We start from the raw sequence: 16041 nt of genomic DNA, 5'->3' as shown, positions 1-16041 counted from the left end.
AATTACCATGTCCTTCTGTTGGAGAAATTATATCCTACGTGGTGTGCATCAGATGCATGCTTTCAGTCATAGCTATCTGTTCCTCTTGGTGCACTGTCATAAAAACGAATAGTTATGGTTGGCAGTGTGCACGGTCATGTGGTACACAGCCGTGTAGAATATAATTTCTCCTTCCGTTTGCCCACCAAAATTAACTTTTAATCATTTTGTGCATTGAGGGAACTTCCAGAGATCCCAATATAATCGTGTACAGATGCGAGGGGTAGTTGCTTGAAGGCAATAGGAATTCTTAAATCCTAGGGGCTATCCCTCACATTTGGGGTGAGAAGGTTGTCTGGTTTGGGGTGCTCTCGTTATACAGCAAGTTTAAACTTAGAGCACCACAAGCTATCTACCGTGGGGTGCTCAACCCAGGCATGGAGGGGTGAGTCCGGTGCGTATCGCTAAAATTTTTGAATAGCTGGTTCGGTATGCCGATTCAAGCGGGGTGATGAGGGTACGGTGCACCAGCTGAGTGATATTTTTAAATTGCTGAAGCATTTTCGTAAATGAGATATGTAACCCATATGGTGCTTCTGCAGTCTAAAATCTAAAGACGCTTCCCTCATAACATCCGTGCCATCTCCATGGAGCTCGTTCTAGCAGTAACATTCATAGCTATAATGTGCTGGTGCAATAGACGTAAACGAACGCGACCAACAAGAATGTGAAAGATAAAAACAATTTATTAAGATAATAAAGATGGCATCAAATAATACGAAAACAGTAAATTTTGTCTAAATTAATGTCAATTTTGAACCTTTCTTTCGAAAATATTACATCTGATAAATAATTAAATGCAATTTTAAAATAATAGTCGGTGTGAAGTTCCTGCTCGTTATATTTTAATGTTGTCTGAAAACCGTTGCAATAGGTGTCTTTGAAGACAGACGAGCCTCTGTTTGTATGGCTTATGTTAACACGTGCAATATAAAATAAGGATCAAGGATCATCGATTTGGAATTTGACTCCATGTTAACGGAACGACGGTATGAGTTGATGTACTGTCATATCAGATTTCCATACGAAAATGAGAGATAAATTGGAGAGAAGAGAGGAGGAAAAAAAAAAAGGAGGGAGGGAGGGAGGGAGGAAGAGGTAGACTATTGAGGGGCAATTTTAGGCTATTCGTAGCCACCATGGCCATTTGACGGTTCTTCTTCTACCGCCTCCTCATCGTGTTTCACTTCCTTCTCTTTTCTTTCTTCTTCTCTCTATCTCTCTTTCTTTTTGCATCTTGCGGAGGGTCGGGAGCCGTTGAGGCCTTAGGCAGCCCTCTAACAATCTCAACGGCCCTCCATTAGCCATCATCGATTTTTTTTCTTTTCTTTTTTTTTTCTCCTTTCTCTCTATCTCTCCCTCTTTTTTTATCTGCCTCGTTTTATTTTTGCCCATATTTCTAATTGAATGTCCGAATCGTACCGATTGACAGCTGGTAGCAGTTCGACGAACTCTAACATAGACTTTCAAGGTCCATTATATTGGAGAAAAATAACGGCCTTCGAAGCAAAGGATTATCATTATTTCTTCCTTCATGCATACAAGGATTCTTTTTCTAGAAAAGAAGAAAGAAAACAGAGGGGGCAGCGAGAGAAAGTGTGTGCATCGGCTTTCTCTCGTAATCATGGTCGACGAATTTGCGGACGCTGAGAAAATGAAATTATTTACTCTTGCCAAACTAGCTGGCGCATCGGCGGAGTGGGAGATTGGAAGCGAGCCTGGAGGCGATGGCGGAATGGTACATGACGTCTTGGAAGGTCTCCATCTCCATGGTCTTCATCCGCAGCTCTCTCGCCTTTTCCTCCGTGAACGCCGCGAACCTCCGCGCTGGAGGCCGCTTCCCCTCTTCCGCACCGGTCTCCACCGGCGCCGGCCCACCGCCGGAGATGTAGTCCGGCTCCGATGGCCACCCGAACAGCGGGGTCCACCAGGTGCCGCTGCTCCTCCCGCGCCCCTCCGACCGCCTGTCGCCTCCTGGTGTGGCGCAAGCACGGATGACGGCCGGCCGGAAGGAGAGAATTAGACCAGATGCCATTTGGATTAACACTGCTTTTCGCCTCTTTCTTTTCTGAAATAAGATTATAAGAATACAGAGAGAGAGAGAGAGAGAGAGAGAGAGAGAGAGGAGGGGAGGATGTTATAAGTAGGGGAAGGCAAACGAGTGGATAAGGTTGGAGGGGGCAATGTATACGTGGCGATGAACTAGAGGTGGGTTGGTCGGACCCTGCTCGCTTTTTGCCTTTTCAACGCTCCCAACCCGAACGTCGTTGTCTTCAAGTTTTGTTTCCCTCCCCCGCCACGCGCTTTCAGGGAGCGGTGTGGAAGGCAACCAGGTCGGGGAGCGCTGTAAAAATCTACCCCTCTTCTTCCTTTATGATAATTAGATTAGTTTTGTCTTGAACCCGTCTTGACAACGCGTAATCGTGTAAGAACACTTGATCATATGAGTGGCGCTTTTTTTTTTTTGTTAAAAAAACATATGAACGGCTTTCGTTGCATAACAGATTTGTTGGAATAAGAGGACAATTTTCCTTGATGAGGTTATTCTACGATTATATCTTGGAACATGCAGGCTGTCATGGAGAAATATTTAATAAATTTAATAGAGAAGAATTATGAAGGCACACTCTTGCAGTTTTTCTAAGAAAAAAAATATTTGCAATGGAGTCCATTTACTATTGGCTCATGATTCGAATAATACTGATGGAGTCTTGGAAGAATTTGTGTTATAATAGCATGAATAAGTCCTATTTCCATTTATTTGGATCAAGAAATGTTTAATTGAGATAACAAACAAGTCTTTTTTTTTTTTAACTTCTAATTTTAAACAAAGTACCTAATATAGAGAGTAGTTTTAGGGAAAAATACATGAGATCCCTCCAAATTTACCTGAGAAATACTTTGATGCTAAGATTTTTAAAAAAGTGTCGAGTAGTCACTCAAAATACTTTTTTATGTGAATGTTCTCTGTTTTGTACATTTTCATAAGGAAGCCTTACATAACTTAATTAATAGCCATGCTATTTCCAAAATTCTCTTCCCTCTAGTTCCAATTAACCTTTTCTCCACCTCCTCCTCGATGTCCCTTTGTGACCTCCTCCTCTCCCTCCAACAATGGCTCTGACCCTCCACCTCTCTCATTGTGTTGGACAAATCCATCCTTATCAAGATATGTGCCATCAGAATCAGTGGTTTCTAAAGTTTCTTGCTTGGTTTCTAGGTTTAATCACTATTGTTCTTTTTCCTTTTTCTTTTGAAAGAGCCTTGGCTATATCTCTGATAGGCTCATAAAAGGTTGAAGACAATGTTGGTAATGAGGAGTTTAGTGCATGATGATCACAAGGCATCCACATAGGAATTCAAGTAGATGTGAAACCTACAATCATCTAAGAACAGCTTAGGCTCAAAACACTAGTCTGCTACTAAGATCAATATAAGGTCAGGCCACGATGGTCCCTAATTCCAACACACATGATCGAAGAAAATGATAGCATAGATTCGTCATCTCTTATGGAGTTCCATCTCAATCTCACTATCTGTTGCCATCTAGTTCCGATCTTCACTACTTGTGATGCCGAGCCCAAGTCTCTATTACTCGAGACTATCTAACCCCATTCTCTATCGCCCATTGCTGTCCGATCCTAATATCCACTGATCTTGATCACCCAACCCCGATCTTCACCACCCTGATCCATCTCAATCTCCATTGGTAGCTTTGAATTCCCACCACCAATTTCCAATTTTTAAAGATCTCAACAATGCAACCTAACATTTGTCGATTTCTTCATGTTGCTCCGATCTTACCAATCTCTCTTAATGTAGCTCCAATCTCTAGCACCAATCTCAATCTCTACCATTCAACATCGAGCTCTGCCAAATATGGCATTATCGATCAGCTTAATATGTAATGCAAGAGATTACGATGGAGACCAATGCAATGATGGTGGATCTCGTCAACATCAATTTATGAATCTCTACCATTGAGTTCATTAGTCTGATTGCCACCATATACCCTATTTGGTGGGATCATCATCTCTTAATTATTAAACCATAAACCTTTCACAAGGTCAAGATGTTAAAAGGATCGGATTTGGCCCCAGCTAATCAAGTATTAACACATTATCGGCTACTCCCATGATTAGTCTAATCAATCATTTTTATTTTATATTATAATTTTGCTATTAAGGGTGCCTTCATCTTTTGAACCGATTTGTTGACAATGCCAAATGTTGGATTCACAAAAGAACTATACTAATCCAAATATTTTTTAGAGATCCATGCAATGATTTAGTCCTATATCGATTATTTGTTGGAAAAATATTGAATACTTATACAAGATTAAAGAATCCAAATAATATCTTCCAACTAATTTTTTTAGATAAGATCAAACATTGTTATAAATGATATTAGAGCGGATGTGGCTCATAATTCATGTGGATTGGGAGATATTGCAACATAGGTTCATTGGGCTAGATAATGCATAGATTTAAATCCTTGTTTGATAAAGACAGTATGTAAGGATCCGTATAGTTGTGTATTTAGTTTTATATGAATTATTCATCGAAAAGATCGTAAATACCTAAGATAAAGGAACACAAATAATATCTTTCAATTGATCTTTTTCGGAGAAGCCTGGGTTGTTGCACTTACGAATCATACAGGTTTAAATCCAACTTTCAACTCATTGTAGCTGTACTTTTAAATATCTAGTTAGCTCAATTTGGTTTGGGGGTTTTGTAACATGTAATATTACGTATTAGAAGTCCACAATTATTCTATCCACCTGGGTTGCGCGAATCTCAGAGTTGTTCTAGCATGCAATGCAGCTGCAGGTCTCCGTTCTGTGAAAAAAAGAATTCTATTTGGAAAAATTGGTGGCAACCAGAAGCATGAGACGGTTTCGAAGATAAATTGGTTGTTACTGTTTCACCCATCGACTTTCTGAACCGTTTGTTGTCTGATCGACTGACATGATGGACTACTGTCCGGGATTTAGCATGCTGTGGGCTCTCCAATCTCGTGTCGTTTCTCTAACGTAACTAATAAAAGAATGTATCAAAACAAATAAGAAGACGTGGCCAGCAGCCAATACACTTCGAATTTGATTAGACAAGCTTGGCCCGCGGAGGTCAGATTAGTCCTTTCACGCATCGATTCGAATGCTGACGGGGGCGATGGGGGCGGGGGTCGGCGCGCAGGGCCGCGAAGGTCGGACAGGTGTTCGTCCCAGCCATAAAGAAGCTATCTTTCATCAACCAAAAAGAGAAGAGAGAGGCAGGAGGAAGACACGAGAGGGAAAGAGAGGGGCAGCTTCTTCTCTCGTCTCTCTTATGAAGATTTCTTGACAAGGGGCACATCTCTCGCGTTCTTCGCCCATATATAACAAGTTCCCTGGAACCGAGTTTCTTCCTTCAAGAGTCGTACGTACGCCGATCCGTGTAAGAACGGGAAGGGGTTTTTGGGGGGCATGGAGGGGACAATTTGGTTTTTTCTTTCTTCATTCCCCCGGCAATGGCGGCTCTATGAGGTCTTTAGAATGAGAGAACGAGGAGTTTTTAAGTAGAGAGATAGAAAGAGAGAAAGGAAGGGGAGATGGAGGCGGAGAGGGAGAGGAGGAGAAGGAAAGTTTTAAAAGCAATGTGCGGGTATGAGGCGAGGGAGGAGCAGCAGGAGTTGGCGAGGGATGAGAGCCATTACAGCATATCGAGCAACATCCTACCGCCCCTCGGGGCCAGAAGCCATCACCGCAGGGCCAAGCTCCGGTGGTTTATTGTATCCCCTTATGATCGAAGATACCGGTAAGCTCCTTGGTTTCCTTTTTTTTATTCCCTTCTCTTTCTCTTTCCTTTTTTATTTTTAGAGATTTTTTTTTTTCTTTAAATGATCTTGCAAAACGGGAATGCTACATATTTGCTTATTGTTTTATTTTCATATGTCATAACTCCTTACGCCGGCTGGTTTATTTTTTTGAAAAAAAAAAAATTACATAGAAATAGGAAAGACTACAATGCATAATTATGGGTTATTTCCTCTCAACTTAATTTCCTTTTGCGTTTTCTTCTTCTTCTTCTTTTTCTCCCCCTTTGCGTGGTGGTTTCTCTATTGTATGGTTCGCTTCAATCTCTCTCTGAATGAAGCTGATGGGTCACCCATCGATTCCTCTAGAGCTAAAATTAATAGTAAAAACTTTTGCCTCGGTTTTTCGGAAAAATTTTTCGTATAGATAAGGGCAATTGTAATGAAAATTGTGTTGATTTGTGCCTTTTTTTTTTTTCCCCATCTCTGCCTCCCCTTTTTCTATTCCTTGCTTGCTATGCGACCATTTTGTTTGATTTTTGATCATTGCATGCAGTAGATACCAGCTATCTGATTTGACATCTTACAAATTAAGCAGATGGCCATGGCTGATAAATTTCTAAAGAAACCTAATTTCTTATTTTGAATTTATTGGGGGATGTCTTACCAGGATACTACCTTCCAAGACCTTTTCGGTACCATGCGATACAGCAAAAAGAAAGAAGAAACAAAACAATCAAAATACGTGGATCAGCCACAAAAGAACTCGCTTCTACGGAGCACGCAAACTTTACTATGAAAAAAAAAAATTATAAGAGAAGATCTCATTATTAATTCTCAATCTTCGTACATCCAATTTCTCTCTCATCTGAAGTTTCCATCACAAAAACTCTCTTGGAAGATTCCCTGAACCCCTGAAGTGCCTGGTGTCCGCTGTCCAAGAACTCTGCTCCTTCTCTCTCAGCGGCTTCACGCCTCTCTTTTTTCTTTTCTCAGGTTCCGCACGACGCCCTCAGCAAAAACCGAACCACACCTTTTCCTCTGTGCATCACAGGCCCTTTTAAAGGGCTAAAACTCAATTAGATTAGGTTTAAGAGTCCTAATCAAATCCAATTAAGGTCCTGGACCGTTGGATCGAGAATCAGATCAACTCACGCCCTTCGATCGTGCTCCGGTCCACGGAATAGTACCATGGACCGCGAGAAACGCATGGAAAATGCCCACGCGGTCCACAGGCCCAGCCGTGGACCGCCCGATCCACGGTGGACCGAGGTACAGACCCAGACAAGGCGTTTGGGCCTGGGTCGGCCCGCGCGCACGGGCCTGTGCAGCGCCTGCGCGCACGGGCTGGGCCGCGCGCCCGCCTAGGTCGTGTGCTCGGCTGGGCCGCATGCCTGGGTCGCGCGTCCCGCACATTGGCCCCACCTGGGCCGCGCGCCGCCGCTCCATCGGCCCGCCGCCGGCGGTCCTTCGCCGCCTCGAATCTCGTGTCGACTTCAAAAGCTCGTATCTCCTCCATCCGAGCTCCGTTTGGGGTGATCTTGATCTTGTTGGACTCTGTTTTGCACCGCGAACCTCACTGTGGGCTCAATATGGGCTGAATCTCGAGGCGTCAAATCCTAACAATCTCCACCTCGATTCGATATTCGGCCTCCTCCAAACTCCGAGAGCTTCTGGATCTCCTCGCCTCCATGCCTTGGGGCAATCGTCTGCTGATCATGGATGGACAAACATGGGAGTCGAGCCAGACTGCTCGATCCAATCTCCGTCGTATGTTGTGTTCCTCCTGACCTGAGACCTGTTCGGGGCATCGTCATGTGGCAATAGGAATCTCACCTTGCGACGTCGCCTCTCGTCCTCCCGAGTCTCCTGTCTCGTGCTCGATCCGCCTCTTGGAGCTCCACCTCACTCTGGACTCCGTCTGGCTCCCAAAGCTCCACCTCGCATTGGGCTCCCCGCCAGGTAATAATATCCTCTACTCCCCTTCTTCCCCTCCAGCACAATCCTATCGTCGCGTAGCACCCTCAGGATTTCTCCACTAGCTACCGTCCTGTAGCCTCTCGAATTTAGTCTGCTAAGTGAGATAAGATTCCGCCTGAAATTGGGTATGTATCGGATCTCCCCCAATCTCCTCATTGCACCGTCATGTGTCCTCCAGTTGATTGGTCCCAATGCCTCTGATCGTACAGCTTGATCCATCCGGCAGATATACAGTGCCCTCACTGTTCTCCAGAGAGTCAAACTGCTCCTCTCTGCAACATATATGATAGGGGCATGCAGAATCTAATATCCATTGCTGGAAAAAAGTAGATACCTCGTCAGATATCTCCAGGACATCTCCATCTGAATCGCTGCCGGCCGTCACTACAGCAGCCATCGTACGATTTTTGAGTTGAGGACAATCTCTAACTAGATGCTCCAACTCCTCACACCGATAACACCTGATTTTGCTCAAGTCCCTCCTGAACTTGGACCACTCTCGTTGCGATCTTCTGTCGCTCCATCTACCGCCTCCTGCTCCTCTAGAAGCCACCAAAGCTGAGCTATCGCTATCTGAGCTTGAAACTAGGTTCTCCCTCCTAAGAATCTCGTTCTGGAGTATCGCCGCGGTGACCTCGTCCATCTTGATGGTGCTCTTCCCCACTAGAAGAGCAGTCACCAAGGACTCGTACGAAGGGGGAAGCGACGCCAGCAAAACCAGCGCTCTGGTCTTCTCCTCAACATTCTCACCAACACTGAGGAGGTCGGTGAGGATCTTCTGGAAGTGGCTCAGATGCTTCTGCACGCTCTGTCCTTCAGTCATCCGCAGTTGGTAAAACTGCCTCCAGAGGAAAAGAGTGTTGGTGAGAGACTTTGCCATGTACAACTCCTCGAGCTTCGACCACAGCACCGTCGGAGAAGTCTCGCTCAGCACATGGATCACCACCTCATCCGCCAGATACATGCGGATGGTACTCACCGTCTGCATCTATAGCCATTTTCAATCCCGCACCTCCATGGTGGTCGGTTTCTCATCGCACAAGAGAGCATCGATCAACCCCTGTTGGATGAGCACGTCTTTCACCCTTGCTTGCCACAAGGAGAAATTGCTCTGATCATCGAACTTGTTGATCTCCATCTTGATTGTTCCTGTCTTCTCCATCTTCAGTCTTGCTCATCACCGCTGCAATCTGCGTCCTTGTACCGCCTTGCTCTGATACCACTTGGTGGGTGGATGTCTAGCCAGAATACCACCTTCCAAGACCTTTTCGGTACCACGCAATGCAGCAGAAAGAAAGAAGAAATAAAATAAAATAATTAAAATACGTAGATCAGCCACAAAAGGGCTTGCCTCCACGGGGCATGCAAACTTCAGTATGAAAAAAAATTTTACAAGAGGAGATCTCATCCTCCATCCTCGTACACCTAATTTCTCTCTCATCTGAAGTTTTCTTCATAAAAGCTCTCTCTCTTGGAAGACCCCCTGAACCCCTGAAGTGTCTGGCGTCCGCTATCCAGGAGCCCTGCTCCTTCTCTCTCAGTGGTCTCACGCCTCTCTTTTTTTTTCTTTTCGGGTTCCATGCGGTGCCCTCAGCAAAACTCGAACCACACCTTTTCCTCTGTGCGTCACAGGCCCTTTTAAAGGGCTAAAACTCAATTAGATTAGGTTTAAGAGTTCTAATCAAACCCAATTAAGGCCCTGGATCGTTGGATCGAGAGCCAGATCAACTCATGCCCTCCGATCATGTTCCAGTCCACAGAATAGTGCCGTGGACCACAAAAAACGCGTGGAAAACGTCCAAGCGGTCTACAGACTCAGCCGTGGGCCGTCCGATCCACGGTGGACCGAGGTACAAGCCCAGGCAAGGTGCCTGGACCTGGGCCGGCCCCCGCGTGCGGGCCTGGGCCGCGCCCACGCGCTGGCCCGCTCACGGGCTTGGCCGCATGCTCGCCTGGGCCGCGCGCCTGGGTCGCGCGTCCTGCGCGTTGGCCTCGCCTGAGCCGCGCACCGCCGTCGCTCCGTCGGCCCGCCGCCGGCGGTCCTCCGCCGCCTCGGATCTTGTACCGACTTCAAAAGCTCGTATCTCCTCCATTCGAGCTCTGTTTGGGATGATCTTGATCTTGTTGGATTCCGTTTTTCACCGCGAACCTCGCTGTGGGCTCAATGTGGGCTGAATCTCGAGACGTCAAATCCTAACAAAATTTGATGTTAAGCATAGATTATCATACTTTCCTTTATTTTCCTCCTTTTTTTTCCCCCTCCAATGTGCTCTTTTTTTTCTGAGAATGTTATGGTTGTCGCATGAGAATTTGAGAAACGGAAATTATTTATTATGTTTCTTTTCTTTAATCTAGTGTAATTTTGAATAAGACAATTTCTACGCCCACCTCTGTTTCTTTACTTCTAGAATTTGATTTAATTTGCGACGCATTATTTTAGTAGGGCAATACCGCCTGGTTATTTGATGTTGGATAACAGTATGTTGATAAGCACTAATATGCTGATAAGCGAGATGATGCTGATATGGTAGTGATGATTGTTTTTGCAGATCTTGGGAGGTTTTTCTCGTTGTTTTAGTGGCATATACTGCTTGGGTCTCTCCATTTGAATTTGGTTTCCTTGATAAGGCATCTGGAGCTCTAGCTACAGCAGACAATGTTGTTAATGGATTCTTTGCTATTGATATTGTCTTGACATTCTTTGTAGCCTTTCTCGATAGAGCTAGTTATCTTCTTATAGACAACCCAAAGCAGATTGCTTGGAGATACATAACCAGCTGGTTTATTCTGGATGTTATTTCTACCATCCCTTCAGAACTTGTTTGGAAAATTCTTCCTTCAAGCCTTCATTCTTATGGATTGTTCAACATGCTTCGGCTTTGGCGACTTCGTAGAGTCAGTGCACTTTTTGCTCAGTAAGATTATTATTTTTCTTTTGTGTCCTTGAGTAACTGATTACTAGTTTAATTTATTTGAATGTTTGCACAGCTGTCCAGACTGGTCTGAGGACGGGGAACTGGGGATCTGGGATTTTTTTATCCCTTTCTTTGTTGTTTCTTTCTGAATTTATCATTTTAAAGATGATGTCCACAACCTTTGCTCAAAAGATAATATGTTACAAGAGCAATATTTCTCCTTCTTAATCTTTCGAAACAGAATTTTCTTTCCAGATGCAGTTAAAATTCTTACAGGCTTTGCCTTCTGTATTCAGATGTGTTGTTGAATGAAATGAAAACAATGTCTTCAAATCTCAGAAGTGACTCAGAGATTAACCTCCCAATTAATACTTTAGAAAGTAATATGCATAATTGATTTTCTACCGTTATGTCTAAGCTTGATCATGTGACTAGCTGAATCTTGCATTTCTTACTTGACAGACTGGAGAAAGATAGGAACTTTAACTACTTAATGGTCCGATGTGCAAAACTTGCTTGTGTAAGCATCTTCACCAGCAGAGTGGCTTTTTCTTCATATGTTTGAAGCTTTCAGCCTTAACTGCTTAAACATATTTGAATGTCTGTATAGGTGACTGTGTTTGCTGTCCACTGTGCCGGATGCTTCTTCTATCTTATTGCAGCAAGGTACCCTGACCCTAGCATGACATGGATTGGTGCTTCTTTGCCAGACTTCCACGAAAAAAGTGTGTGGACGCGATATATGATCTCAATGTATTGGTCCATGACCACTCTTACAACTGTCGGATATGGAGACCTTCATCCTCAAAATACAAGGGAGATGCTTTTTGATACCTTGTACATGTTCTTCAACCTTGGACTGACATCATACTTGGTTGGAAATATGACCAATTTAATTGTCCATGGGACTAGCCGAACTAGAAAGTTTGTGAGTTGTTCTTACTCAGTTTGTAGGCATGCTTTTATAAGCACATATTGATGATCGCCCAGAAATTTCTGTTTACTAAACTTTTGGTATTATGTTTTTCAAACTGCAGAGAGACACACTTCAGGCTGCTTCTGGATTTGCACAAAGAAACCAACTTCCAGTTCGACTGCAAGATCAGATGCTCGCGCACTTGTGTTTAAAGTTCAGGACAGACTCGGAGGGTCTTCAACAGCAAGAGACTCTTGATGCTCTTCCTAAAGCCATCAGATCTAGCGTTGCTCATTTCCTGTTTTACTCCCTTGTTCAAAATGTCTATCTGTTCCGAGGTGTTTCGAGTGATCTGCTATTCCAACTGGTAAGTATATTGTATTTATTTCCCAACTGCATCCACTATAGTACTGCTTTATCTCTGATCTTGCGATCTCACTTCTTTATAATGTTGGAAGGTTTCTGAGATGAAGGCTGAGTATTTCCCTCCCAGGGAAGATGTAATCTTGCAGAATGAAGCACCAACGGACTTCTACATACTAGTGAATGGCAATGTGGTACATGCAAATATTTTGCTAACAGGATGTTGTAGCATAATATTCAGATTTTGTTTCTCTAACTGGGGTTACCGTTCATGTGCATGACAAGCAAGGAAATTTTTGTAATTCTCTAAACAATATCTATGTATTGCATGCCCTGACATTGATGCATCCATGTTTTCTTTCAGGATCTAATAGATTACAAGAATGGAATGGAACAGGAAAGTTAAAATTACTTTGTCATTCATCCAATTCTTTAAATCTAAATTAGGGAAACTACAGAAATCAGTGTAGCATTTTGAAAAGATAATTATGGTAACAAACTATTGGATACTTTGCAGATTGTTCGAGAGGCAAAGACAGGTGATGTTGTGGGTGAACTTGGAGTACTTTGTTATAGGCCCCAGATATTCACTGTCCGCACCAAAAAATTGTGTCAGCTATTGCGTTTAAATCGGGCTACATTCCTTAGCATTGTTCAGTCCAATGTTGGAGATGGAACAATTATTATGAACAATCTTATGCAGGTTTGTGCAGTTTTATGAAAAGCAATGTTTCATTGTTTTATTGTCAGTGATGAGTGGAATGGAGGAAAAGGATTCATGTTGCTGGCCCCAACTAGTTTGGGATTAAGGCTTTGATGAGTTGGGTTGAGTTGAATGCTTTGTCTGTGATATTAGACGGTGAAAGCCAATAAATGCTTTTCACCCATTTTTTCATGAAAAGGCATCAAGAGCATATCACCTGTACTCCTGTAGTCTCATTCGCCATATTCATTGGTGGTCTGTGTTTTTGTTACAGTACATGAAGGAGCAAAAGGACCCTGTCATGGAAGGAGTCCTAAGAGAGACAGAGAATATGCTTGCTCGTGGCCCATCAAACCTGCCCCTTACTCTATGTTTTGCTGTAATTAGAGGAGATGATTTGTTATTGAATCAGCTTCTGAGACGAGGCCTGGATCCAAATGAAGCAACTAACAATGGGCGCACTGCACTGGTTTGTGATTATTTATTTTATTTTATTTTTTCTGACATCGGTTTTCTGTGTTAACTAATTTTCTCCTGTTAGCGAACACTAAATCAGACTTTCTTATATGTGTGTGTGTGTATATATATATATATATATATATATATATGTAACATCATGAATAGCACACAGCAGCATCCAAAGGAAATGAGAATTGTGTTGCTCTCCTGCTGGATTATGGGGCAGATCCTAACAGCAGAGGTATGATTGCTGCAATCTCAAACTCCTATACTGCATGCAAGACAAGTTGGATTCTGAGGATGCTTTTTTGATGGTTTCCTTACCAAAGTTTATCATATACTTGTGGATGTTTGGTGCACATAGAACCACGCAACTTTCATCTCATATCTTTTGTGGTGTTTCTTAGTTGCGAGAATTCAAAGATCATCTTCTTTCGTCCTTCAACTTAGCAAATATCTCCATAACTGTCAGGATTTATAGACCTGCAATAAGTTGTACTTGGCAATTATATTCATTAAATGGTACCTTCAGTTCATCATTCTCATTACTTCCCAATCTTTTAATAACCACACTGCAAAGTGATAGCCAATGAGATCGTCTGTAGAAAAGAATTCTCTCAATTTTTTCAATCTTTGTTCCCAAGAGAAAATTCTCAAACTTTCTTTATATTAGAAATGATCATAATGCAAACTTTTGCTGTTTATCTTGATCATTCTTTCCCCCCTTCCGTTCCTATCCATTTGGAGCTTAAATTTGTGATTCCAAAATAGTTCCTTTTTTTTCTTTTTCCGCATGATGTCTGGCTTCTGTATCTTCAGGCTAGTTAGCACCGACCTTGTGATATGAAATTGTCCCCGTTTAGTATCCTGTTGGATGTTGTGCATGTGATGATAAATACGTTTGATAAAATTGTTGCTCTACGTCGAAGCCTGCATATGTTTCATTTTTATCACCGTCATCCACAGATTTGGAAGGAAACATTCCCCTTTGGGAGGCAATAAGTGGAAAGCATGAAGGTGTGATCAGGTTGCTGATAGACAACGGTGCAGACATCTCAACTGGTGATGTAGCTCATTTTGCATGCATGGCTGCTGAGCAGAACAGCTTGGAGCTTCTACAGGACATTGTGCGCTATGGTGGAGATGTGACACTAGCCAAGAGCGATGGAACTACTGCCCTCCACCATGCTGTCTGTGAAGGAAATCTCCAAATGGTTAAGTTCCTCATCGAACAAGGCACAAACATTGACAAACCAGACATCCGGGGCTGGACTCCCAGAGATCTAGCCGACCAACAAGGCCATGAAGATATAACAGCTCTGTTCCAAGCGACAAAAGAACGCGACAGCGGCACATCGAAGACACCTGCCGTCGCCACTAAGATCAGCTCGCCAATTGTTCATTTAAATGCAAAATTTAGAAGCGATCCTTCGATGCCAGTCCCGAAACTCATTCAGGAAAGCTCGGGGGATGATCATCGACAGAGAAACAGTAACTTCCACAACTCACTGTTTGGGATCATCTCAGCGGCCCATGCTGGTAGGAGCAGTTGTTCTCTTCCGGTTGCACCCGCCGCAAGGTACGTGGGGGGTTCTCGCGGCCCTCAACACCACCATGCCACTCCCAGGGTTACGATCAGCTGCCCGGAGAAGGGCAGCACTGCCCCAAAGCTGGTGCTGTTGCCAAGGTCGCTAGATGAGCTTCTTGATGTTGGTGCAAAAAAATTTGGATTCTTGCCTGCTAAAGTCCTCACTAAAGATGGAGCTGAGATCGATAATGTAAACCTTATAAGAGATGGTGATCATCTTGTTCTGGTCGGTGATGATTGCAGAGGATAAAATAGTGCATCAAAGATGAGTGGTTTGTAACACTCTCACACCCCAACCCTCAAAAACTAAAAATTAAAAATTAAAAAAAAAATTAAAAAATAAAAAGAAAAGACCTCCCTGATACTTCTTTTCTCTCTCTTTATCAAGTCATGTGGTGAAAAAAATCGGTGGAGCTTGCTGGCATCTACGCCGAATTATGTGTGGTGGGATGCTTTTGTTAGATTGTTAGTTGATTTGATCGTTCTGTCAATGGATTCCTTACAACAGAACCATCAAATCCATTTATAACGTAACGTAACGTATGTTTGTTTTTTTTTTTTTTCTTTTTCTTTTTCTTTTAAAGTAAATCCATGTGCATAAGTTCAATAGGAACGTTCTTGTTTGAGAACACAGGAATATATCAGAAAACTGGCTCTTGCAGATAATTAAGAGAGATTTGGACTACATGTCGATTGGAGTGTATTTAATCACCTGATATCCTCAGGTTGTATGTTACTTAATACCAGGTCTCTTCAGAGACGTCTAACGAAAATGAGTTAACACAGGCTAATTCCCGACAACGCGATCCCGTTCGCCTCAGTCCAGTTCTGGGAAGAACATGTGCTGCGGTCCGAGTGGTGGGGACCGGTGGTGACTCCCAGCCCGCAGCGCTGTCCGCCGCTTGATGCATGGTGTTATGATGATTGGTGGCCGGAGAGGTTCCAGGACAGTGATTATGGGCCGTTAGGTTGCCAAAAGATACGTTCCAACTCATGAATAGTCCAGCCGTGCCTTCAGCATGTGAAGCAATCTTCATAACTAAAGAAATTTATGATCTTCCCTCCTGTGGAATCTCATCATCAATTGATGAAGGAGGAAGCAGTTAGGTTCCCCCAGCTATGCTGAAGAGGAAAAGGGATGTACAAGAGGAATAGGAGTAAAGGTTACAGAGCCAGAGCAGTATTGCAAGCTTCTATACACAGCAATGCTCTAGGTTACATGCCAAACAAAGCTGTAAGCCAAACAAGAACGAACATCAGAAATTAAAAGCGATCTGATCAA

The 16041-nt window shown here is 43.3% G+C and overlaps 2 protein-coding genes across 2 annotated transcripts; one reads left to right on the top strand and one right to left on the bottom strand.

The window, feature by feature from the left end:
- Window positions 1–1717: 1717 nt before the first annotated feature.
- On the bottom strand, window positions 1718–2074 carry LOC105047849 (uncharacterized). The gene has a single exon (XM_010926956.4). The coding sequence runs from the start codon at window positions 2072–2074 to the stop codon at window positions 1718–1720; it is 357 nt and encodes a 118-aa protein (XP_010925258.3).
- A 3222-nt stretch (window positions 2075–5296) lies between these two features.
- Window positions 5297–15112, top strand: LOC105047848 (potassium channel AKT1). Its single transcript, XM_010926955.4, has 11 exons — window positions 5297–5837; window positions 10365–10730; window positions 11193–11250; window positions 11341–11658; window positions 11768–12013; window positions 12105–12203; window positions 12374–12406; window positions 12527–12712; window positions 12987–13181; window positions 13337–13412; window positions 14138–15112. The coding sequence occupies exons 1-11, from the start codon at window positions 5632–5634 to the stop codon at window positions 15007–15009; spliced, it is 2655 nt and encodes an 884-aa protein (XP_010925257.1). The 5' UTR covers window positions 5297–5631; the 3' UTR covers window positions 15010–15112.
- The last annotated feature ends 929 nt before the right edge of the window (window positions 15113–16041 follow it).

Source organism: Elaeis guineensis, chromosome 7 (assembly GCF_000442705.2).
Source record: "Elaeis guineensis isolate ETL-2024a chromosome 7, EG11, whole genome shotgun sequence".
NCBI classification, from domain to species: Eukaryota; Viridiplantae; Streptophyta; class Magnoliopsida; order Arecales; family Arecaceae; genus Elaeis; species Elaeis guineensis.
Note: the sequence above shows the minus strand (reverse complement) of the source record. Positions and strands in the feature narration are given on the sequence as shown.

Coding starts and splice junctions, on each gene's coding strand:
- LOC105047849 (XM_010926956.4), bottom strand. CDS start 2,074: ATGGCATCTGGTCTAATTCTCTCCTTCCGGCCGGCCGTCATCCGTGCT.
- LOC105047848 (XM_010926955.4), top strand. CDS start 5,632: ATGGAGGCGGAGAGGGAGAGGAGGAGAAGGAAAGTTTTAAAAGCAATG. Junction 12,713..12,986: donor TTATGAACAATCTTATGCAG/GTTTGTGCAGTT, acceptor TTTTTGTTACAG/TACATGAAGGAGCAAAAGGA. Junction 13,182..13,336: donor ACAATGGGCGCACTGCACTG/GTTTGTGATTAT, acceptor CATCATGAATAG/CACACAGCAGCATCCAAAGG.